This window comes from Neoarius graeffei, chromosome 19 (assembly GCF_027579695.1).
Source record: "Neoarius graeffei isolate fNeoGra1 chromosome 19, fNeoGra1.pri, whole genome shotgun sequence".
NCBI classification, from domain to species: Eukaryota; Metazoa; Chordata; class Actinopteri; order Siluriformes; family Ariidae; genus Neoarius; species Neoarius graeffei.
In genome coordinates, this window is record NC_083587.1 from 33,302,232 (window position 1) to 33,327,571 (window position 25,340).

At 40.3% G+C, this 25,340-nt stretch overlaps 2 protein-coding genes across 2 annotated transcripts in view; one reads left to right on the forward strand and one right to left on the reverse strand.

The window, feature by feature from the left end:
* Positions 1-5,765, forward strand: part of zfx (zinc finger protein X-linked) — a 19,065-nt gene extending 13,300 nt beyond the window's left edge. Inside the window, exon 8 of the mRNA XM_060900005.1 lies at positions 916-5,765. Coding sequence (XP_060755988.1) covers positions 916-2,150 — 1,235 coding nt within the window. The 3' untranslated portion in view covers positions 2,151-5,765. The remainder of the gene's footprint in view (positions 1-915) is intronic.
* A 6,179-nt stretch (positions 5,766-11,944) lies between these two features.
* Positions 11,945-25,340, reverse strand: c8g (complement component 8, gamma polypeptide). Its single transcript, XM_060900584.1, has 7 exons — positions 25,164-25,340; positions 21,502-21,647; positions 16,424-16,494; positions 12,474-12,581; positions 12,245-12,346; positions 12,123-12,164; positions 11,945-11,955 (listed from the first exon to the last, which is right to left on the reverse strand). Exons 1-7 carry the CDS (start codon positions 25,338-25,340, stop codon positions 11,945-11,947), a joined length of 657 nt encoding a protein of 218 aa, XP_060756567.1.

Sequence of the window (25,340 nt, forward strand, 5' to 3'; positions counted from 1 at the left end):
AACAGCGTTTGGCGTTACAGTCTTTCGTTGACACGAAGACGGATGCCTTTGCCTTGCTCCCGACAGGGTTTGGTAAAAGTCTCATTTACCAACTAGCCCCCTTAGTGGCTCAGCAGATGGGGTTTAGCCAAACCCCGGTCGTTGCGGTAGTCTCGCCGCTGACTGCCTTGGTGGAAGACCAGGTAAAGGAGGCAGGCGATCTCGGGATTTCTGCGGCACAGCTTGGTCCAGAGCAGGAAAATGCTATCAAGAGTTGCCTCTTCGTCGCTCTAACTACGTCACCGGGTACAACTGCCATGATTGGCCATGGGCTACGTATACGCCAAATGATAGACATTCGCAACGTCCAATAAACAGCCGTTGACAATCGTAAACCACACCTCCCCTACGAGAAATTCAATAGGCGGATTCCAGACCATATTTCACTTGTGATATGGTCTGGTGTTAACCAGACTAATCAGGAGCAGCAGCATCAACCTCAAATCGGAGGATTTTGGAGCAAAACTCAGTTAGGTGAAGTGTTCATGGTTATCTTTGCTAAGGTCCCATCCTTACTGGAAAAGGAAGCTCTAGTGTAGCCCAACTGAGCTGCCTAGATGACCGTTAGCAAACTGTTTATCGAACTGAAAATGCAGTTGTGCTGTAGTATTGATTATCTAGCAGGAATTAACTATCGAACACAGTCACTGTCATCCCTGGATGATACACTCCTGCATTTCACTGGCCAGCGCCAACACACACCACAACCTCAGAAACTTTTTTTTTTTAGCTTGAAAGTGCGATGGTTTCTCTGGGCCGGCTGCCTCAGTGAAAATATGAGGAAACAAGTGTTTGTCACGTCCTGTGTGAAAAGCCATTGTGAATTCTATTCCTAATTGTTTTTCTCACAAGTTCTCTCTGTGTTTCCCTCATCAGCAATTATCATTGGTCCATATGGACAGCCTCTCACAGTGTATCCGTGCATGCTGTGCGGAAAGAAATTCAAATCGCGAGGTTTCCTGAAGCGCCACACCAAGAACCACCACCAGGATGTCATAAACAAGAAGAAGTACCAGTGTACAGACTGTGACTTCACCACCAACAAGAAAGCCAGCCTCCACAATCACATGGAGATCCACACGCTGAGCAGCAAGAGTGCACCCTTTGAGGGTGAGGTGTGCGGCAAGGAGTTCCACCAGCAGGCGGCACTCTTCTCCCACCGACTCCAGCACCATTACAGAGAGCCGAAGCTGCAGATTCCGCCACCCGCGACAAAAATGCACAGCTGCAAGTTCTGCGATTACGAAACAGCCGAGCAGGGGCTTCTTAACCGGCACTTACTGGCCGTGCACAGCAAAAACTTCCCTCACATCTGCGTGGAGTGCGGGAAGGGCTTCCGGCACCCCTCTGAGCTCAAGAAGCACATGAGGACTCACACTGGGGAAAAGCCATACTCCTGCTTGTACTGCAGCTACAAATCGGCCGACTCCTCCAACCTGAAGACGCACGTGAAGACGAAGCACAGCAAAGAGACGCCGCACAAGTGCGAGCGCTGCTTCCAGACCTTCGCTGATCCCGAGGAGCTTCAGCAGCACACGCTCGCGCACGAGGAGGAAGCCAAGAGCCACCAGTGCATGCACTGCGAGCATCGCAGCTCCAACTCCAGTGACCTGAAACGCCACATCATTTCCGTTCACACTAAAGAATACCCACATAAGTGCGCCACGTGTGGAAAAGGCTTCCACCGGCCATCTGAGCTCAAAAAGCACTCGGCCGCTCACAAGGCCAAAAAACTGCACCAGTGTCGCCACTGCAGCTTCAGGATCGGAGATCCGTTCGTGCTCAGCCGCCATATCCTCTCTGTCCACACCAAAGAAACGCAACAGCAAACGCCATTCTCGGACAAAAAAGGCCTGAAGAAGGCATTTGTTCTGGGTGCTCATGGAGGGAAAAAGGTTTTGGCCAAAGTGCACAGGGAGCGGAGGGTGTATCAGTGTCAGTATTGCGATTACAGCACCGGAGACGCCTCTGGCTTTAAGAGACACGTCATCTCCATCCACACCAAGGATTACCCACACCGCTGCGATTTCTGCTCCAAGGGTTTCCGCAGGCCATCAGAGAAAAACCAGCACATCGCACGCCATCACAAAGACATGATGGCATCTGTGTGACATTAGACAACCCGACTGGAGTGTACAGGGTGTGCGATGTGGCAAAAAAAAAAAAAAATTGCATCACGATTTTTAGTTTAAGATATTTGGCTAATAGTGTAACTGTAAAAACTGAGTAACTCTTTTTTTTAATTCAGTGTTTCTAAAATGAATTTTCCAAGAAAAGGATAATCGATTAGAACAGATTTTAACATCCAGTCAGGTCAGCGACCCGTTACTGCAAGTAACAGTACATTTGATCAAGTAGTGACCAGTTTGCTAATTAAAAAGTATAGTGACATCATTGATCATGATATTGATGCCATATCGTCACATCGCACACCCCTACCAGAGTCCTCCTTTTAGCGGCTTCTTGTTTAGTCACATCGATCATGCTAACACCAAGATTATGTGTAGTGTAGAGATAGTGCCCCAACGTTGCCTATCACTATGTTCCTTTTTTTTTTTTTTGTTCCTTTTCCTAATCCTTCTGTTCCAATGCCTTGTTCTGTAGGAGTGTGTGTGGGTGTGTGTGTAACATTAGGTATGGTCATATTATCAAGTGTATTCAAAGCAGGTAATGGAATACACATATGCACCACAGTTGTAGTGTATGCGTCTGCTCACCACAAAAGGGTGTTTTGACATTTCCCAGTACTGAGAAAAGAACAGAATTGATTCTGAAATTTGAGGCAAAGCTCCAACATTTTAAAAATAAAGGCTTGAGAGCACAAGTTCGAGATGGCATACTCTCTGTCCCCTGTCAATCATAGCAACACGAGCCAATCACGGTTGTCTGTGAAGAATAAAATGCCTGAAGCAGTCAGCTGTTCTTTTCTTAGTAGCTGGAAATTCTTCAATCGTTTGTTAAACGCACGTACACTACAGACCAGGTGGAGATTCGGGTGAAATATGCCTTTCAGTCAGAGGGATTTACGTTTCTATCAAACTATTGTGCAGTACATTGAATTGCTTTATAAATATAACCCACCTTGGCAGACTTCGGTCCTCATGCTGCGTGAGGCAGGATCACGGGGGTGCTGACGGTGGTCTGAGGCGTCTGTGCTAAACATTGCATCGTGTTCTATAACAGCCCATGTCTACTGAACACACTGCCAACAGAAAGGGGTCATGAAACAAACGTGATGCGGAGAATTTGACTTGAAATCAATTTGAGGATTATGTTCTCGGTCTTGTGGTTTGGTTTTGTTTTTAAGGCACATTCTTGCCATTTTTAAAACCCTCACACTTGATTTTTCTCTTAAATTATAGACAGGGGTTTCTTGCACAAATTCAAATTAATAGACAGACTGGTCTGAAGTAAAATGAATCTACAGTGGTGTGAAAAAGTGTTTGCCCCCTTCCTGATTTTTTTTTTTTTGCATGTTTGTCACACTTAAATGTTTCAGATCATCAAAAGAATTTAAATATTAAACAAAGATAACACAAGTAAACACACAATGCAGTTTTTAAATGAAGGTTTTTATTATTAAGGGAAAAAAAATCCAAACCTACATGACCCTGTGTGAAAAAGTGATTGCACCCTAAATCTAATAACTGGTTGGGCCACCCTTAGCAGCAATAACTGCAATCAAGTGTTTGCAATAACTGGCAATGAGTCTTTTACAGCGCTGTGGAGGAATTTTGGCCCACTCATCTTTGCAGAATTGTTGTAGTTCAGCCACATTGGAGGGTTTTCGAGCATGAACCTCCTTTTTAAGGTTGTGCCACAGCATCTCAATCGGATTCTGGTCAGGACTTTGACTCGGCCACTCCAAAGTCTTCATTTTGTTTTTCTTAAGCCATTCAGAGGTGGACTTGCTGGTGTGTTTTGGATCATTGTTCTGCTGCAGAACCCAAGTGCGCTTCAGCTGAAGGTCACAAACAGATGGCCGGACATTCTCCTTCAGGATTTTTTGGTAGACAGCAGAATTCATGGTTCCATTTACCACAGCAAGTCTTCCAGGTCCTGAAGCAGCAAAACAGCCCCAGACCATCACACTACCACCACCATATTTTACTGTTGGTATGATGTGTTGCTTTTATGCCAGATGTAATGGGACATACACCTTCCAAAAAGTTCAGCTTTTGTCTCGTCAGTCCACAGAGTATTTTCCCAAAAGTCTTGGGGATCATCAAGATGTTTTCTGGCAAAACTGAGACGAGCCTTTATGTTCTTTTTGCTCAGCAGTGGTTTTCGTCCATGTAGGCAGTTTTGCCCAGTCTCTTTATTATGATGGAGTTATGAACACTGACCTTAAGTGAGGCCTGCAGTTCTTTGGATGTTGTTGTGGGGTCTTTTGTGACCTCTTGGGTGAGTCATCGCTGCGCTCTTGGGGTAATTTTGGTCGGCCGGACGCTCCTGGGAAGGTTCACCACTGTTCCATGTTGTCGCCGTTTGTGGATAATGGCTCTCACCGTGGTTCGCTGGAGTCCCAAAGCTTTAGAAATGGCTTTATTCAATTACTTTTTCACACAGGGTCATGTAGGTTTGGATTTTTTCCCCCTTAATAATAAAAACCTTCATTAAAAAACTGCATTTTTTGTTTACTTGTGTTTATCTTTGTCTAATATTTAAATGTTTCAGGTCAAACAAATTTAAGTGTGACCAATGTGGGGGGAAAAAAAAAATCAGGAAGGGGGCAAACACTTTTTCATACCACTGTATAGTAGCTTTGTTTACGCTCTAAATCTTAGAATTGAAACCAGAGTATCGATGAATCACAAGCAGACCTAAGCTCTTTACGTATCGATTGAAAATGTCTCCATTTCAGGAAGCAGTCGACATGTAGCATAAACTTTTAGCTAGCAGTTGTCAGGATGCACCAGTTCCATCTGATCTTAAGTCAAACATCTTCCATTAGCAGCGGCTTTTGCAAGATCATTTATTTTTCCCTGTTTAGCGTCATTATCATCACACAGTCCAGATGAACAAGACTGATTTGGATTTGAAAACATCAGATCAGATTGGATACAGCCTTTCTGGACAATATGGTAATGATCCTGATTGTTGGAATGACATGGTTTGACCTGCTACAGTATATTACACCCAACATGCTAGCAAAAGGGTTTTGGTCATATAATGCAATAATACCACCTTCACCTCATGCTAAAAATGAGTTATCAGAGAAACTAGGCACTCGTATATAAATAAATAATTATTCTAATTTGTCTATTTATTTAGTCCACTAATATTGGAATCATGACTGAGCAGTTAAATTTGGCAGTTTTCAGCTGTGTGTGTGTGTGGCTTGCGTTTGAGTGAAAGTTTATTGTTAAACCATTAATGACTGACTAAATCACCTACATGCAAGATATAAAGTATTTATATCACAAGTTATCACAGGTCAGAAGATATATCATGACATGTCAGCGTGATGTGTCTGACTAAAGACCATCAGTAGACAGCTGCCCTTCATATTCTACCTATCTAAGCTGCCTGCTTCTGAAATAGATTTTAAGTACAGAATAATCTTAAGGGGCCCGAACACGGTCTCTTGTCTAGAAACTTGTAGAGGAAAGATGCACATGATTCTCTCTAAATCTAATGTATAACTTTGAATCGGTATATTCTAAAAGATGTTGTGTACATACATAACTTTTGTAAATACAGAATTATTAAAAAATTAGACTATTTTGTGTCTGACGTTTCCCTTTTCTTTTTTGCAAGATCAAGAACACATCTGAAATTTTGTGAATGTTTGATATCAGAAATCGCAAAAGCACAAAACATCCACAATCATTAAAATCCGGATTTCTAGTTTAAACCAGTTTCAGTAGAGATCCTTTTTATTCCCTGCTGGCCAAAAGGCCCGAAGGGGGATTATGTTGTGGCGATGTCCCTCCATCCGTCCCGGGAAGCTTCTGAAATCAAGTCTAGTTTATTTGTATAGCGCTTTTAACAATACACATTGTCGCAAAGCAGCTTCACAGAATTTTAATGACTTTAAACATGAGCTAATTTTATCCCTAATCTATCCCCGATGAGCAAGCCTGTGGCGACGGTGGCAAGGAAAAACTCCCTCAGACGACATGAGGAAGAAACCTCGAGAGGAACCGGACTCAAAAGGGAACCCATCCTCATTTGGGTGAATCAACTCCTCTCACAATTTTTGGAGGAATTTCACGAAACTTGACAGGATTCTTTGTTATATGTCGGTACTGTGCATATTGTAATTTCGTTAAATTGGGTCACATTTTACCAGAGTTACAGCCCTTGATTAACAAAATTATACTTTGGCAATGTCGTGAGTGTGTTTTTCTTCTGAAATCAAGTCCTCTTACAACTTTTGGAGGAATTTCACCAAACTTGGCAAAGGGCATCGTTATATGTCGGTAGTATGCATAGTGTAATTTTATTCAATGTGGTCGAGTTTAACCAGAGTTGTGGCCCTTGATTAACAACCTTGTATTTTCACAATTTCATGAAGGTGTGCTTCTGACATCAACTCCTCTCATAATTTTTGGACAAATTTCTCGAAACTTGGCAAAAGGCCTTGTTATACAGTGGTGCTTGAAAGTTTGTGAACCCTTTAGAATTTTCTATATTTCTGCATAAATATGACCTAAAATATCATCAGATTTTCACACAAGTCCTAAAAGTAGATAAAGAGAACCCAGTTAAACAAATGAGACAAAAATATTATACTTGGTCATTTATTTATTGAGGAAAAATGAACCAATATTACATATCTGTGAGTGGCAAAAGTATGTGAACCTTTGCTTTCAGTATCTGGTGTGACCCCCTTGTGCAGCAATAACTGCAACTAAACGTTTCTGGCAACTGTTGATCAGTCCTGCACACCGGCTTGGAGGAATTTTAGCCCATTCCTCTGTACAGAACAGCTTCAACTCTGGGATGTTGGTGGGTTTCCTCACATGAACTGCTCGTTTCAGGTCCTTCCACAGCATTTCGATTGGATTAAGGTCAGGACTTTGACTTGGCCATTCCAAAACATTAACTTTATTCTTTTTTAACCATTCTTTGGTAGAACGACTTGTGTGCTTAGGGTCATTGTCTTGCTGCATGACCCACCTTCTCTTGAGATTCAGTTCATGGACAGATGTCCTGACATTTTCCTTTAGAATTCGCTGGTATAATTCAGAATTCATTGTTCCATCAATGATGGCAAGCCATCCTGGCCCAGAAGCAGCAAAACAGGCCCAAACCATAATACTACCACCATCATGTTTCACAGATGGGATAAGGTTCTTATGCTGGAATGCAGTGTTTTTCTTTCTCCAAAAATAATGCTTCTCATTTAAACCAAAAAGTTCTATTTTGGTCTCATCCGTCCACAAAACATTTTTCCAATAACCTTCTGGCTTGTCCACATGATCTCTACCAAACTGAAGACCAGCAGCAGTGTTCTTTTTGGAGAGCAGTGTCTTTCTCCTTGCAACCCTGCCATGCACACCATTGTTGTTCAGTGCTCTCCTGATAGTGGACTCATGAACATTAACATTAGCCAATGCGAGAGAGGCTTTCAGTTGCTTAGAAGTTACCCTGGGGTCCTTTGTGACCTCGCCGACTATTACACACTTTGTTCTTGGAGTGATCTTTGTTGGTCGACCGCCCCTGGGGAGGGTAACAATGGTCTTGAATTTCCTCCATTTGTACACAATCTGTCTGACTGTGGATTGGTGGAGTCCAAACTCTTTAGAAATGGTTTTGTAACCTTTTCCAGCCTGATAAGCATCAACAACGCTTTTTCTGAGGTCCTCAAAAATCTCCTTTGTTCGTGCCATGATACACTTCCACAAACATGTGTTGTTAAGATCAGACTTTGATAGATCCCTGTTCTTTAAATAAAACAGGGTGCCCACTCACACCTGATTGCCATTGCATTGATTTAAAACAACTGACTCTAATTTGACCTTCAAATTAACTCCTAATCCTAGAGGTTCACATACTTTTGCCACTCACAGATATGTAATATTGGATCATTTTCCTCAATAAATAAATGACCAAGTATAATATTTTTGTCTCATTTGTTTAACTGGGTTCTCTTTATCTACTTTTAGGACTTGTGTGAAAATCTGATGATGTTTTAAGGTTTATTTATGCAGAAATATAGAAAATTCTAAAGGGTTCACAAACTTTCAAGCACCACTGTATGATGGTAATTCGCATATTGTGATTTTATTTTGTGAAAATTTTGCCAGAGTTTTGACCCTTGATTAAATAACTTTGACGGTTTCATGAGGGTGTACGTTCTTCTGAAATCAACTCCTCTCACAGTGTGTGGAGGAATTTCACCAAACTTGGCAAAAGGCTTTGTTATATGACAGTTGTACACATATTGAAATTTTGTTTAATTTGGGCAAATTTTACCAGAGTTATGCCCTTGATTATTAACAAACTTATACTTTGGCAATTTGATCAAGGTGTGCTTGCTTTCTGAAATCAACTTCCCTCACAATTTTTGGAGGAATTTCATGTAATTTGGCAAAAAGTTTTTTATCCCCCGCTGGCCAAAAGGCCCAAAGGGGTACAATGTCGTGGCGATCTCCGTCCGTCTGTCCCAGGAAGGGTACTCACCTTCTGAAATCAAGTCCTCTTACAATTTTTGGAGGAATTTCACGAAACTTGACAGGATTCTGTTATATGTCGGTAATATGCATATTGTAGTTTCATTCAGTTCAGTTGCATTTTACCAGAGTTATGGCACAGTTGCCAGCAGGGGATATTGTGCTCTCAGAGCAGTTTTTTTTTTATTTTTAGTTTTTTAGTTCTACCCCTGGAGCAGCTGAATTCTCAAATCTGATTAATCAGAAGGGGTTGATTAAAGTTTGAGAACAACAGCTTTGATAGTTGTTCCAGCTGTAATTCAAATAACAGGTTTACTAATGCATCGCAAAAAAATAGCCTCCATGAGGCTGGAGCTTGTACCAGCCACTGTTGTGAGTTTGAAATCCGATCAATCCTGTGGGAGGAGTAGTGATTTTTGTATATGACCCCTATGTAGCCGCATCCATGGCAGGTGGCGCCACCTGGTGAACAATTCTTGTTGGAATATGTCTTTAGAGTCTTCTGGGTGAGTTTCAGTGAAAACATCCTAGCAGTTTAGGAACAGCTACGGTCAATTTAGAGTCACCAGTTAACCTAACTTGCATGTTTTTGGACTGTGGGGGAAACCGGAGCACCCGGAGGAAACCCACGCGGACACGGGGAGAACATGCAAACTCCGCACAGAAAAGGCCCTCGCCGGCCACGGGGCTCGAACCTGGACCTTCTTGCTGTGAGGCCACAGCGCTAACCACTACACCACCGTGCCGCCCTAAATTAATTAATTGTTCTATTAAAAAAAAAAAAACGAATAAAATTGGAAGTATGTGATTCGAATTCAGTAGTTTTCAGTCCACCAAAAAAATAATTGTGTGTCAGGGAAAATTCTTTTTATGACCTACACTGGGAAAATCTGAAAGGCAGTCTACCTTTAAGTGTTTCTTTGCTCGCTTTGAGGTGAATACTGCTGAGGCTGGTTTGGTGTGATGAGTCACCCAAAATTTTCAAACGCCCATAAAATGGAGTTTAAAAACCCACCAACATCCCAGAGTTGAAGCTGTTCTGTACAGAGGAATGGGCTAAAATTCCTCCAAGCCAGTGTGCAGGACTGATCAACAGTTACCGGAAACATTTAGCTGCAGTTATTGCTGCACAAGGGGGTCACACCAGATACTGAAAGCAAAGGTTCACATACTTTTGCCACTCACAGATATGTAATATTGGATCATTTTCCTCAATAAATAAATGACCAAGTATAATATTTTTGTCTCATTTGTTTAACTGGGTTCTCTTTATCTACTTTTAGGACTTGTGTGAAAATCTGATGATATTTTAGGTCATATTTATTCAGAAATATAGAAAATTCTAAAGGGTTCACAAACTTTCAAGCACCACTGTAATTTGTATATAGTGTATATAGCTTGCAACATTTACTGCGCAAGGTGTCCCACTTTAGATCGTTCCTTCTGGACAAGACAGAGCTGGAGGAAGCTACACCATCATTGACGGTCTCGTTCACTGATATGGTGAAGCTTTCTCCAGCCAAGCTGTTCATCACAGGAAAGTCTACAGAACAGAGGACTTTCTCTGTAGTGCTGAATTAGTGTAGTTTTATTCTTTTTCTTTTCCTGAAGGCATGAGAAGATGCAATTTAAACAATTAAATATGTCTGCATTTATCTTGCTGATAGTTTTTTTTACCAAAATGACTTACAGTCAGGGCGGCACGGTGGTGTAGTGGTTAGCGCTGTCGCCTCACAGCAAGAAGGTCCTGGGTTCGAGCCCCGGGGCCGGCGAGGGCCTTTCTGTGTGGAGTTTGCATGTTCTCCCCGTGTCCGCGTGGGTTTCCTCCGGGTGCTCCGGTTTCCCCCACAGTCCAAAGACATGCAGGTTAGGTTAACTGGTGACTCTAAATTGACCGTAGGTGTGAGTGTGAGTGTGAATGGTTGTCTGTATCTATGTGTCAGCCCTGTGATGACCTGGCGACTTGTCCAGGGTGTACCCCGCCTTTCGCCCATAGTCAGCTGGGATAGGCTCCAGCTTGCCTGCGACCCTGTAGAAGGATAAAGCGGCTAGAGATAATGAGATGAGATGAGACTTACAGTCATGGCAAAGTTTAATCTAAGTACACAGTAGAGACACTGCAGAACTGAGTTCTACCCACTGACTTGAAACAAACATGTGATGGTTACTGAATGAACAGAGAGAATCACAACTGAATATAAGAAAAGGCATTAAGGGTTCTAGCTTCCAAAAGTGGTTCTGCTTAGAAGCCCTTTTAAAACTAAAAGCCCAATTTTTGTTTTCTGCATGTGTTAAAAAATTATATGTATGTTACATATAATATGTACTATGAGTATTTTTAACAAAAGTAATTAAATTTGTTAAGGTACAACAATTTTTTAATACAACTGAGTCATCATACTCACATAAACTGTATGGCCAAAAGTATGTGGACACCTGACTGCAACCTGTTGCCACAAAGTTGGAAGCACACTATAGTCAAGAATGTCTTTGTACGCTGTAGCGTTACAATTTTCCTTCACTGGAATGAAGAGGCCCAAACTTGTTCAAGCATGACAATGCCCCTGTGCACAAAGAGAGATCCAGGGAGACATGGTTTGCCAGTGTTGGAGAGGAAGAACTCAAGTCTCCTGCACAGAGCCCTGACCTCATCCCCACTGAACACCTTGAGAATGAACTGGAAAACCAATTTTGTGCCAGACCTCCTGTCCCAACCTCTTGTGCTCTTGTGGGTGAATGAGCACAAATCCCCACTCCAAAGTCTAGTGAAACATCTTCCCAGAAGACCGGAGTCTGTTATAGCAGTAAATGGTGGACCAATTTCATGTTAACGCCCATGGTTTTGAAATGGGATGTTCAGTATTAGTGTTCACATACTTTTGGTCATTTTGTGTACCTGAGATATACTAAATAAAGAGACTATTTTAGCAAGCCGAATTTTGCAGGGTTAATATTTCACATTTCTGTCCAGGAAGGCCGTCATGCTTAATTTTATCCAGCACACACACCTCAAATTACATCACTGATTCGGCCTCATTTTATCAGCTTACCCCTTGTCAAATTTATAACCTCAGCATTGCTGTATTACTAAAGTTTGAAGAAAATTGTTTCATTTTAAGCACAAAATCTTTCTCTGTGATTAATGCCCGCCCCCAAGCAAATCTCAGAAATTATGAGTTTGACCATCTTTATTATTTCTACCACATGTCTGAGATTGTTTCTTGTGCTCATGGTTATGATGAAGCCATTGTATCCACAGACATCTATCACAAAGACAGTTCTGCTCAGGTTATTACTGGAACAGAGAAAATAAGCGACAATAGTTATTCTCAAGTGCAACTGTTGTGAACTATTATCTGGTCCCTATGTCTTATCTTCATTTGTTAATCTTTAATTCTTATACAGGGTGAAGGGTCCTTTATAATCATTATTATAGGTATGGTAACGATAGAAAAGTGTCACTCTTACCAAGTGTGTGGTCCTTGTCTGCAGACTGACAAAACCCTGAAAATGACAGTGATTGAAAATAAAACGATTCAAATCACTGAGATAAGCTTTCTTATTAGGTCAGCAAATGCACTTACCGTACGTAGGAAACTCGAAAATAACTTCCAAGCCTAGATTTTGTTTTGTTGCAATGGCTTCAAATTTATCCACAATGTCTAAAGAGATCTCTGGGGAGCGTCCTTTAACACATAGAAGGTTTAATTAAGGTCATTATTCACTCGTCATATTGCACTAATATATACTCACTTGATCCACCACTCCAATCCTGGGTTAAAAAATGTATGTAGGAAAAGCTTTGTGACATACCGTAGAGTTTCAAGGTGCGCTTGTCCCTCCTCTTGTAGAGTAAAATGGCATAAGAGTTGTAGTCTGTGTCCACAATGAGGATCTCAGTGTTTTTCAATGGTATCTTTGCTGTAATAATACAAAGAATACTCATTATAATAGCAGTTCTGTGTTAAAGGGTTTAAAAAAAGCCACCTTTTGGTGAAGTCGCTTCATCTCACACTGAAAAAAAGAGAAAAATCCAAACTTTAATTGAAATAAATTTATTCAGAGAAAAACAAATCCCTCATCAATAAATAATTATTTTAAAAAGTGCCACTATTATTGGCATCCTTGCATTTAATACTTTGTACAACCTCCCTTTGCCAGTAAAACAGCACAGAGTCTCTCCTATAACATTTTATAAGGTTGGAGATACAGAGCAGGCCATCTGAGACATTCCACTTTACACAATCTCTCCAGATGATCCAGAGTCCTCGGCCCTCTCTTGTCCTGTCTCCTCTTCAGCTCACCCCACAAGTTTTCAATGAGGTTCAGGTCAGGGGACTGAGATGGCCATGGCAGAAGCTTGGTTCTGTGCTCATCGAACATGGTTGATTTGAACATACAGTATGCTTCAGATCATTGTCCTGCTAGAAGATCCAGTGACAACCCAGTTTTAGTTTCCTGGCAGAGGCAACCAGATTTTGATTTAAAATGTCCTGGTATTTCATAGAGTCCATGATGCCATGTACCCTAACAAGGTTTCCAGCGTCTTTGGAGGAAAAACAGCCCACAGAACATCAAAACATCACACAAAACATCACAGAACTTCCACCATATTTTACAGTTGGGATCAGGTTCCCTTCATTATAGCCATCCTTCTTTTTACACCAAACTCACCTTGAGTGTTTATTGCTGAAACGCTCCATTTTTGTTACATCAGACCACAGAACACAGTTCCAATTAAAGTTTTAGTAGTGTTTCACAAACCTCAGGTGCCTACATTTGTGATTAACTGACAGAAAAGGCTTTTTTTCTGGCAAACCTTCCAAATAATTTGTTGGCATGGAGGTGGAGTCTGATGGTGGTTTTGGAGATTTGGAAACCTCAAGATTTAATTTTTTCTTGTAATACACCTACAGTGATCCTTGGGGATCTTTTTTTTTGCCTCTCTTACCCTCTGCTTCACTGTACATGGGGGCAAAATAAACTTCGGTCCTCTTCCAGGCAAGTTTGTAATAGTTCCAGTTGGTGTCCACTTTTTTATTAGTCAAGTCAAGTTTATTTTTATAGCGCTTTTAACAATAGACATTGTCACAAAGCAGCTTTACAGAATTTTAATGACTTTAAACATGAGCTAATTTTATCCCTAGTCTATCCCCAATGAGCATGCCTGTGGCAACGGTGGCAAGGAAAAAACTCCCTCAGATGACATGACGAAGAAACCTCAAGAGGAACCAGACTCAAAAGGGAACCCATCCTCATCTGGGTGATAACAGACAATGTGATTGTAACATTTTTAACAGTTTTAGCATGAAGTCTGTTTTGTTGAATTTATAAACTGTTCACTGATTGAAACTTGAGTGCAAAACTGTTCATGACAACTGCAGTCCTAAAGTTAGCAAGTCAACTGTAGTCCTCAGCCATAAAAGCATTACTGTAAGTGTCCAGAGTGTCTTCCAAGTGTGACTTTCAACTGTTCATATGAGGCCGTCCTCCACAGGAGCAATGTGATGAGACTCCAGCCAGACGTAGGGCATCAGGATGGATCAGGAAGGTCCAAGGAGCAGAAGAGGTCAGCATCTTGATCTCAGGATGCTGAGATCTATTATATGACCTATTATTGCTCTAATGATGAATGAACCCTTTACTGTCACTGTTACCAGTGAAATTGACCATCAACCTGTCCTTACAGAGGGGGAACAAGACAGGAAGACAGGGATAAAAGAAAAGAAACACAGTAGTAACATGAGGAAAGATGAGGAAAAAAGAACACCCCCCACTATGCTCCTGTCAGGAGTACAGTGTGGGAGCATTTAAAAACCTCCGCACAAGCACACAATAACACAAACAACAACAAAAGTACACTTTAAACACGGGACTTGAGGGGGGGAATCAGGGGTAGGGGGTAAGGGGGGGGGGCGGAGGGGAGGAGGTAATCCAGCACAAGCAAGCAGCCGTCCGCTCCTGCAGCCATGAAGGCGCTGGTCACGCACCTGCTTGTCACACTGGGGGTAAAAATGGTGACCGCGGAAAGTTAGAGAAGGAATGCAAGGAATGCGAGAGTGTCTCCCGGCAGTGACCTTCAGGGGGAAATATTGCCTCAGCAACGGCCTGAACCAAGGCTGGTGCTGTCTCAGGGAGCCAAATGTCGATAAGATATGAATTGTTTGGTCTTTCCAGATGCAGTCTTTGCATGTCCACACCGCTCTTCCATATCTGTCCATTCCGTCCATTCTATTGAAATTCAAATTGATCTCCGAAAAACGTATTCCTTGCAAAGCTGAAAGCTGCTCTGAGATAACAACCATTTTGTGGTTAAAGTTCTGAATGTCCACAGTCCGAGTGCCAACAGCTTTGCCCACCACTCCAATCATATCGGGCAGCTTTGTGGGGCTTTGAACAGCTGTCACCGTTGTCTGATTTCCTTGATAAACCAGGGCAATGCCTAATCCAATCAGCAAAAGTCCTGTAATCATGGTTCCGAATAGGTAGATATCTTCAATGTCCTCCACAGAAAGAATCGCCAGGCACACGACCCGCCACTGCTCCCACGCATCCATCGTGTAACCAGCCGCAAACTTTCCGGCAGGACAGACGGGTTCCCCCAAATCCAAACTTCTCGTCGAGAAAACTGTGTCAATTTCGTTAGGAGACCAGTTTATCAATTCCATGCTTTTTTTAGTTAAGAAAGTAATGCAGGGAGAGTCTCTTCAAAAAGTACAGCAGACGAGACAAGACACAGAAGCACAAGCAGGGAAAAAAAGGAGGCAGAGGGAGAACAGAAAATGCGGCCGCCTTCCATGGAAGCACGGAGAGAAAAAAAACAGTAGAAAATGACATTTTCAGTATGAGTAGCTATATATATATTTTTATAACCATTCTCTGACTTATGAAGGTTGACACATTTCTCCTTCTTTTGGTTTGTGTTCTCTTATCTTTCCCATGTTGATGGATGACGAAGGGAATTTGGTCTCTGTGTCACCTCATATTTGTTCCTCAGTTAATCAGGAAGTCATGGATTCCAGCTCAAAAGCTCCTACACACTCCAATCAACTCAAAAATGTACAATTTAAATTGGAAACTTGCTTCAGTTACATTGTGTTCACTATAATTTCCAGGGGTGCTAATAATAGTGGCATATGTGTTTTTATTGAAAATAATTATTTCTTGATGAGGTATTTGTTTTTCTCTGAATACATTTCTTTCAATTAAAGGTTGGGTTTTTCTCATTTTTTCAGTGTGAGATGAAGTGACTTCATCAAAAGTGAGTTTTTTTCTAACCCTTTTTACTAATCTTTACAAGGGGTGCCAAGAATCGTGGAGGGCACTGTATACTGTATATTCGACCCCAAATCAGAAAAAGTTGGGATGGTCTGGAAAATGCATATATGATTTTTCATTATAGTTCTTACCTTTTGATATTAAGGTATGGAATTTTTATTGAAATTTTCAGTCACTGGGGCAAGTTAAACATTTCTCAAGACTCATGTTAATGAAAACCTCCTCACTGGGTATATACTGAGCACTGGAATATGTTTGGAAGTGCCTCTAGGAAACCATGTGCTAACCTTGGGTTAGAAGTCTAGGTAAGATGTTTTGGGTCTGTAAAACTGTAAAGGAATTTTTGGTATGTAAGCAACTGAGGATTGAACCTTGAAGGAACATCACCTGTATATGCACATGATGCTTCAATAATAACTATTCGTCTTCAGGTTTGTGTCTGCATGCATCTTTTTTAAAAAGAAAAATATTTCATAATCCATCACCTCTCAGTAGCAATCGGCCCAGACTCCCTGTGGTCTCGTACTTCTGTTTGATCTCCCAACACTGATAATTGCTAATAAAAAAAAGAAGGAAAGAGCTTATAAAGTGTTCTGCTTTTCACAGAAGAATTATGGTGTACTCAAAGTAGGATTTTTGAGAGGAGTTCCAGCAATAATTAAAATCACACTTTTATATGAATAAGCTCATTCTAATTTGTTATCATTTCTCTAATAACAGCTCATTCACAGGGATTTGTAGGGTGGACATGCCACCTAATCTAAGTTGACCAAAAAATAGACTGAAACACAAATTGATATTTACCAAAGTATCTAACTGTTGATATGGTGTTTTCTGTAAGGAGACATGTTGTTCATGAATTTAAGAAAGAAAAAATCTTTGGCAAACTGCTGTGGTATAAGAGCACTTTGGGACATTGCTGTAATCGGAAAAGGATAAAATGATAAAAGTCAAACCACCGCATCATTGATTATTTTCTGAGAAAAACATTCCCTATTATATTTTATTCCTTATGTAGTAATTATAAAAGTTTTTTATTTTATAAAGAACTAATCATGAACACATCAAATATTATTATGATTGTTAGTATTACTGGTATTAGAAGACTTTTCCAGCATTATGAAATTGTGGCTTGTTGAATTTGTGTTGAAAAGCTCACATTTTTCAGACGAAATACATCACGGATCCGAGTGACATATTTAAATAATATCGGCTGGCATTGAGTGGTATATCAGATAGATTCCATTCAGCTGGCATGATCTTGAATGAGTCGAAGATGAGTTCAATATTGTGCTAGCTGAATGGAATATATCTGATATACCATGAAAAAAAGCCAGCCAATATTATTATTATTATTATTATTATTATTATTATTATTATTATTATAATACATACACACTCTCTTTTCCAGTTTTTCGATGTCCATTGGTATGTTTTTCTCTTGTGAATATGTGTGAAGAAAATCTAATGAGTTCTGGTAGCCTTTCGGGTGTTCAACATGTCTTTCCAGACGAACAAAGAAATACTTCTGCGCATGTGCAGCAGAAATCTCTCTCACTGGATATTTGCATCAGCTCCGACATGTGATGTCATGTTGTCTTGACAACCATGCAATATCGTAAACCATATTCAATGCTCATTCACTACTGGGTAGAGTGATGTAATACACGTAGGATAAGTGATATGATAACAATATTGCATGCTATCAAACCAAATGAATGAAACCCACTAAAAGGGAATAGAACGCATGTTTTTATTCCATCAAAAATGTGTCTTATATGGATAATAATTCCCGATATTTCACTCTGATGACATCACTCCCAGTGTTTTCCTGCTGAATGGGGAACCAGTTTAAAATGTAAATTCTTTTGATTAACTTGCGTATTTTTTTGTGGATGTGTCCATGTCATATATAGAACATTACACTGTGGCGTGAAGATATGAAGTTTATCTTCTCATGTTGAAAAATATATCACTCATTTGCTTTGCTTACTCGTGAATATATTCATCATTTGAAGATAAACTTCATATATTCACGCAACCATGTAATATCCTCCATATATACCCCTGCCTGTTGATTGTTCTCTCATTTACCTTGTCCAGTTTTTGCTCATTTGTCGATCAGCTGAACCATTGCCTGTATACACTGAGTACTCTCCAGCCCTTTTGGCTTTTTTCCCCCAAGTGTTTTTTTTTTTTTAAATTAAAAACCATAACCCTACACCTGGGGGCGGCACGGTGGTGTAGTGGTTAGCGCTGTCGCCTCACAGCAAGAAGGTCCTGGGTTCGAGCCCCGGAGCCGGCGAGGGCCTTTCTGTGTGGAGTTTGCATGTTCTCCCCCTGTCCGTGTGGGTTTCCTCTGGGTGCTCCGGTTTCCCCCACAGTCCAAAGACATGCAGGTTAGGTTAACTGGTGACTCTAAATTGACCGTAGGTGTGAATGTGAGCGTGAATGGTTGTCTGTGTCTATGTGTCAGCCCTGTGATGACCTGGCGACTTGTCCAGGGTGTACCCCGCCTTTCGCCCGTAGTCAGCTGGGATAGGCTCCAGCTTGCCTGTGACCCTGTAGAAGGATAAAGCGGCTAGAGATAATGAGATGAGAATGAGAACCCTACACCTGTGTCTCTCTTGGTCCACCTTCAGGAGCCATGCATTCAAAATATGTGTGTGGGAGAAATGCTGACGTGTCTGCTTAAGTGCAGAAACTGCAATAATTTGAGGGGTCAGAAAATAATATGAGACTTGGAATAGATCAATTTTGGTCATACTCTGGACCTTGCACCCAGCCAGCTGACAAAGCAACTTAGTCACCTGCAATATCACCAGCCGACTAAAGAGAACTAAACTTGTTGATGAAGGTTCATTAAGTTCATGGATGTCTTATTAACAGTCAAGTGCTACAAACTCCTGAAGTACTATTGAACCTTCTACTAACACTTGATAAATAGAGAGATTTCTTTGTAGAAACTCAACATGAACTCAGCATGAACGATCTTAGATATGACTTGAAAATGAAGTTGAACATTTAATCATTGTTATTTCACGTCCATAGTTATCTTGTGTGGCAGCACAGTGGTGTAGTGGTTAGCACTGTTGCCTCACAGCAAGAAGGTCCTGGGTTCGAGGCCGGCAAGGGCCTTTCTGTGTGGAGTTTGCATGTTCTCCCCATGTCCATGTGGGTTTCCTCTGGGTGCTCCGGTTTCCCCCAAAGACATGCAGGTTAGGCTAATTAGTGGCTCTAAATTGACCGTAGGTGTGAATGTGAGTGTGAATGGTTGTTTGTGTCTATGTGTCAGCCCTGTGATGACCTGGCGACTTGTCCAAGGTGTACCCCGCCTCTTGCCCATAGTCAGCTGGGATAGGCTCCAGCTTGCCTGCGACCCTGTAGAACAGGATAAGTGGCTACAGATAATGGATGGATGGATGGATGGATGGGTTATCTTGTACAAAATTCATCAGCACAACTTAAAAAACAATTTTAATGTTTTCTTTAATTACCAACAAAATGCATGAAACTGGCATCGTCAGACTTTTGGGTTACAATGCACAGACAGACACGGTTGGAAAAATAAAGTTAACCTACAATATCATATCATATTTCCAGCTTTTTCACTCACAAATACACACCACAGAAGGAAAATGAATAATGTTTTCCCTACACATTGTCTTTTAGAGAGCACAGTGATGATAGTTTGCTATATTTGTATATTTCGGCTCAGCTTCTGCAAGTAAAGAATGAATGGTCAGTGTCTCAAATCCAAGACTCAGGATAAAGATTACACCAAATCTCATGATCCAAAAGGATCCATTATCCATTAATAGTGCATGGTATATAAGGAACAAAAACTAACATAATGCTGTTATAGGAAAATAATCAGTGACAGGGTGGTGTAATGACAATTTTCCAAAAATATTCCAATAATGTTTCAACAATGTGTTTTATTTCTCTGATACCACAGCAATTAGCCAATCATTAGAATCTGTACTAATTAAAGCACATCAATCTTTTTAGTGGCTCCATACTAAAGAGAAAACGGTAATACGTTGACCTGATTTTTGATGGCTTTTGCGACTGTGCGACATCCGTACATGTACCACCCCAGGGAACCCAATCGTAAGTGCAAGGCAATGTGTCTCATAAACACTTGACCACCAGACATCAAAATTTGTATCTTTATTTACATAAGATAGATGGGTTTTTATCCAGCACTTATTTTTAATTTGCTTTTAAAAAACAAAAACGTGGGATTAATTACTAACACATTTTACGGAAAATATTCACAATATTTTCATATAAAACTAGCTAAAACAGTTTTATTAGTCCGCTAGCTTATTGGACAGTTGACAGCTGTAACCAGACAACTGTTTGACATATCAAGTTTGCAGCTCGAACCCTTGAAGCTCTTATGGTGCATTTAGTTGAGGAGGATGTTTTCCAGTAGTTTTTTCCCCCTGAAGGTTTTTAATCCTACTGTTTTTTTCATAGCGGGCAATGTATCTTTGCATTGTATGCTTTTTTACATGAACAATTTCTTACTCTACAAATTCTTGAAAACATAATTATTGTATAGTTCAGTAGCAATGATAAGCATCTTTCCTTAATGTTAGACAATCTAAACCTACCCCAGATCAATATCCATGAGTTCTTATGTCAGAAAATAGCCAATCATAACTGTACAGTACTGATGTAAAGTGAAAGCGCTGGTTCACTGCTGTCCACCAGGCACCCAGCAGAGTCACACCATAATAAATGTCATGGTGTTGTTTCTGGCGCATGGCATGTCATGTCAAAGAAAGGAATAAATATGTATTCATAACTGTGATACGTATCACATTATTGGTGTCACTGTCAGAAGACAATGCAGCAATTTATTGATGCAAAATACACTACGCTACACAATTCGATGATTCATTCATGGTGCTATAATATTATTATTCTATTCAGAATGATTTTGTGCCCTTGCAAATATTTTGCTCATACACTCATATGCTTTGTTTTTAGGCAGTATATATATATATATATATATATATATATATATATATATATATATATATATATATATATAATTCATTTAGTCATGTTTAATGTTATGGAACATCCACACAGCAAGTTAGTTCCTGTTTCACTTAAGCTATAGCAGCTATATAAGCAGTCTCTCAGCCTCTATTTTTTCTATCTCCTGAAGTTTTCAATTTCTTAAAGTAAAAAAAAAAATACGGCTTGTCATGTTACCAAGAATTCACAAAGTGCAAAGACTTTCTAATTTTGGAAAACTTTAGAAGTTTATCTCTGAGCATAACAAAGTGTTGATACTGGAGACTCCTTCCAAAAAATGTAAAAACTTCACCATATCAACAATTACATGTTTTTCAATCCATTTATGTGGAGCATCCACTATACGAATTATTACTGTAGAAATCATAACGTATGAGAACAAGCAGATTAATATACATGTTGCAGCTAGAACTACTGTCAGAGCTGCTGTTATAGAAACACCTTCAATTCAACACCTATTATTATTATTATTATTATTATTATTATTATTATTAATGCAGGTACTCACAGTTTGGTGAAGGTGCTGACTTGGATTGGTGCTTTGGGCGAGACAGGTGGAGTCAGAGTTATGTAGGTGCCCTCTACCTTCATGCCATGCTCTAAAAGGTACTTACATCTTGATGCCACACTTAGCAGATACCACTTTCCACTCAACTGGGACAGAAAATCTATTTAATTAAACCAGTATCTGATGGTGTATACTAGATTTTCAGAGGTTGCATTATTTAAAAAAAAAAACTATCATGCAGCCAAAAGCATTTTTCAAGCCTACAGTCTTCTCAAATGTCTCCATACTTGTGTGCACACATATTCACATGTACTGGAGAAAGTGAACGTTTCAAACTACAACCCCAGTTCCAAAAAATTTGGAATGCTGTCTAAACTGTAAATAAACACAGAATGCGATAATTGCAAATCATGAAAACCCTATATTTCATTGAAAATAGTACAAAGACAACATATCAAATGTTGAAACTGAGAAATGCTATTGTTTTTTTTTTTAATTTATGCCTGTTTTGAATTTGATGTCAACAACACATTTCAAAAAAGTTTGGACAGGGCATCAAAAGACTGGAAAATTTGTGTAATGTTAAAAAAAAACCTAATTTGGTTAATTGGCAACAGGTTGGTCACATGATTGGGTATAAAAAGAGCATCGCAGAGAGGCGGAGTCTCTCAGAAGTAAAGATGGGGAGGGGTTCACTGCTCTGTGAAAGACTGCATGGGCAAACAGTGCAACAATTTAAGAATAACGTTCCTCAATGTAAAATTGCAAAGAATTTGGGGATCACATCATCTATGGTATATAATATCATTAAAAGATTCAGAGAATCTGGAGAAATCTCTGTATGCAAGAGACAAGGCTGAAAACTGACACTGGTTGCCTGTGATCTTCAGGCCCTCAGGTGACACTGCATTAAAAGCAGACACGTGTCTGTAGTGGAAATCACTGTATGGGCTCAGGGACATTTCAGAAAACCATTGTCTGTGAAAACAGTTCATTACTGCATCCACAAATGCAAGTTAAAACCAGATATAAACAATATCCAGAAACACCGCCACCTTCTCTGGGCCTGAGCTCTTTTACAATGGACTGAGGCAAAGTGGAAAATTGTCCTGAGGTCTGACGAATCAGAACTAGAAATTCTTTTTAGAAATCATGGACACCACGACCTCCAGGCTAAAGAGGAGAGGGGCCATCCGGTTTGTTATCAGTGCACAGTTCAAAAGCCAGCATCTGTGATGGTATGAGGGTGCATTAGTGCATATGACATGGGTAGCTTGTACATCTGGGAAGGCAGCATTAATGCTGAATGATATATACAAGTTTCAGAGCAATATGCTGCCATCCAGACAATTTTTTTTTCAGGGATGGCCTTCCTTCTTTCACCAAGGCAATGCCAAACCACTTTCTGCACATATTAAAACTGCATGACTCTGTAGTACAAGAGTCCGGGTGCTAAACTGGCCTGCCTGCAGTCCAGACCTGTCTCCTATTTAAAACATTTGGCGCATTATGAAGTGCAAAATACAACAAAGGAGACCCGAACAGTTGAGCAACTGAAATTGTATATCAGGCAACAATGGGACAACATTCCTCTTTTAAAACTACAGCAATTGGTCTCCTCAGTTCCCAAATGTTTACAGAGTGTTGTTAAAAGTAGAGGTGATGCAACACAGTGGTAAACATGCCCCTGTCCCAACTTTTTTTAAACATGTTGCTGACATCAAATTCAAAATGAGCATAAATTTTTCAAAAACCAATAAAATTTCTCAGTTTCAACATTTGATATGTTGTCTTTGTACAACCCTGATTCCAAAAAAGTTGGGACAAAGTACAAATTGTAAATAAAAATGGAATGCAATAATTTACAAATCTCAAAAACTGATATTGTATTCACAATAGAACATAGACAACATATCAAATGTCGAAAGTGAGACATTTTGAAATTTCATGCCAAATATTGGCTCATTTGAAATTTCATGACAGCAACACATCTCAAAAAAGTTGGGACAGGGGCAATAAGAGGCTGGAAAAGTTAAAGGTACAAAAAAGGAACAGCTGGAGGACCAAATTGCAACTCATTAGGTCAATTGGCAATAGGTCATTAACATGACTGGGTATAAAAATAGCATCTTGGAGTGGCAGCGGCTCTCAGAAGTAAAGATGGGAAGAGGATCACCAATCCCCCTAATTCTGCGCCGACAAATAGTGGAGCAATATCAGAAAGGAGTTCGACAGTGTAAAATTGCAAAGAGTTTGAACATATCATCATCTACAGTGCATAATATCATCAAAAGATTCAGAGAATCTGGAAGAATCTATGTGCGTAAGGGTCAAGGCCGAAAAACCATACTTGGTGCCCTTGATCTTCAGGCCCTTAGACGGCACTGCATCACATACAGGCATGCTTCTGTATTGGAAATCACAAAATGGGCTCAGGAATATTTCCAGAGAACATTATCTGTGAACACAATTCACCGTGCCATCCGCCGTTGCCAGCTAAAACTCTATAGTTCAAAGAAGAAGCCGTATCTCAACATGATCCAGAAGCACAGACGTCTTCTCTGGGCCAAGGCTCATTTAAAATGGACTGTGGCAAAGTGGAAAACTGTTCTGTGGTCAGACAAATCAAAATTTGAAGTTCTTTATGGAAATCAGGGACGGCGTGTCATTCGGACTAAAGAGGACAAGGATGACCCAAGTTGTTATCAGCGCTCAGTTCAGAAGCCTGCATCTCTGATGGTATGGGGTTGCATTAGTGCGTGTGGCATGGGCAGCTTACACATCTGGAAAGACACCATCAATGCTGAAAGGTATATCCAGGTTCTAGAGCAACATATGCTCCCATCCAGACGACGTCTCTTTCAGGGAAGACCTTGCATTTTCCAACACGACAATGCCAAACCACATACTGCATCAATTACAGCATCATGGCTGCGTAGAAGAAGGGTCCGGGTACTGAACTGACCAGGCTGCAGTCCAGATCTTTCACCCATAGAAAACATTTGGCGCATCATAAAACGGAAGATACGACAAAAAAGACCTAAGACAGTTGAGCAACTAGAATCCTACATTAGACAAGAATGGGTTAACATTCCTATCCCTAAACTTGAGCAACTTGTCTCCTCAGTCCCCAGACGTTTACAGACTGTTGTAAAGAGAAAAGGGGATGTCTCACAGTGGTAAACATGGCCTTGTCCCAACTTTTTTTGAGATGTGTTGTTGTCATGAAATTTAAACTCACCTAATTTTTCTCTTTAAATGATACATTTTCTCAGTTTAAACATTTGATACGTCATCTATGTTCTATTCTGAATAAAATATGGAATTTTGAAACTTCCACATCATTGCATTCTGTTTTTATTTACAATTTGTACTTTGTCCCAACTTTTTTGGAATCGGGGTTGTATATATAATTTAGCAGACTCAGGGATCAGTTTGTCCATATTGCAGATATTCACTTAAATTATAGTCAAATTAGAGTCAACTTTTTTGGAATCGGGGTTGTACAATTTTCAATGAAATATCGGGTTTCCATGTTTTACAGATTATCGTATTCTGTTTTTATTTACAGTTTACACAGCGTCCCAACTTTTTTGGAATTGGGGTTGTATTCAAAACAAACTGTTACAGGAAGTGAAAAGACAGATTTTTTAAAATCATACCTGACTGATATCAACATTCTGAGCTGGAGCGATCTCCTCAACAGGCTTTTGATCTGTTTTTGGTTTTGTTTTTGGCTTGTATCGAGTTCGTCTTCCATCCACGGGTGCCCAGAGACTAAAACCCAACAAGAGCACCAGAGAAAAATACACACACACACGCACCATACCTGCACACAT

What these genes read in the sequence shown, in the direction of transcription:
- c8g (XM_060900584.1), bottom strand. Translation starts at nt 25,340, where the DNA reads ATGTGTGCAGGTATGGTGCGTGTGTGTGTGTATTTTTCTCTGGTGCTC. An exon ending in GTCAGCACCTTCACCAAACT is followed by an intron (nt 16,495 to 21,501) that starts GTGAGTACCTGC and finishes TTTTTTTATTAG; the next exon opens with CAATTATCAGTGTTGGGAGA. An exon ending in GCGCACCTTGAAACTCTACG is followed by an intron (nt 12,347 to 12,473) that starts GTATGTCACAAA and finishes TATGTGTTAAAG; the next exon opens with GACGCTCCCCAGAGATCTCT.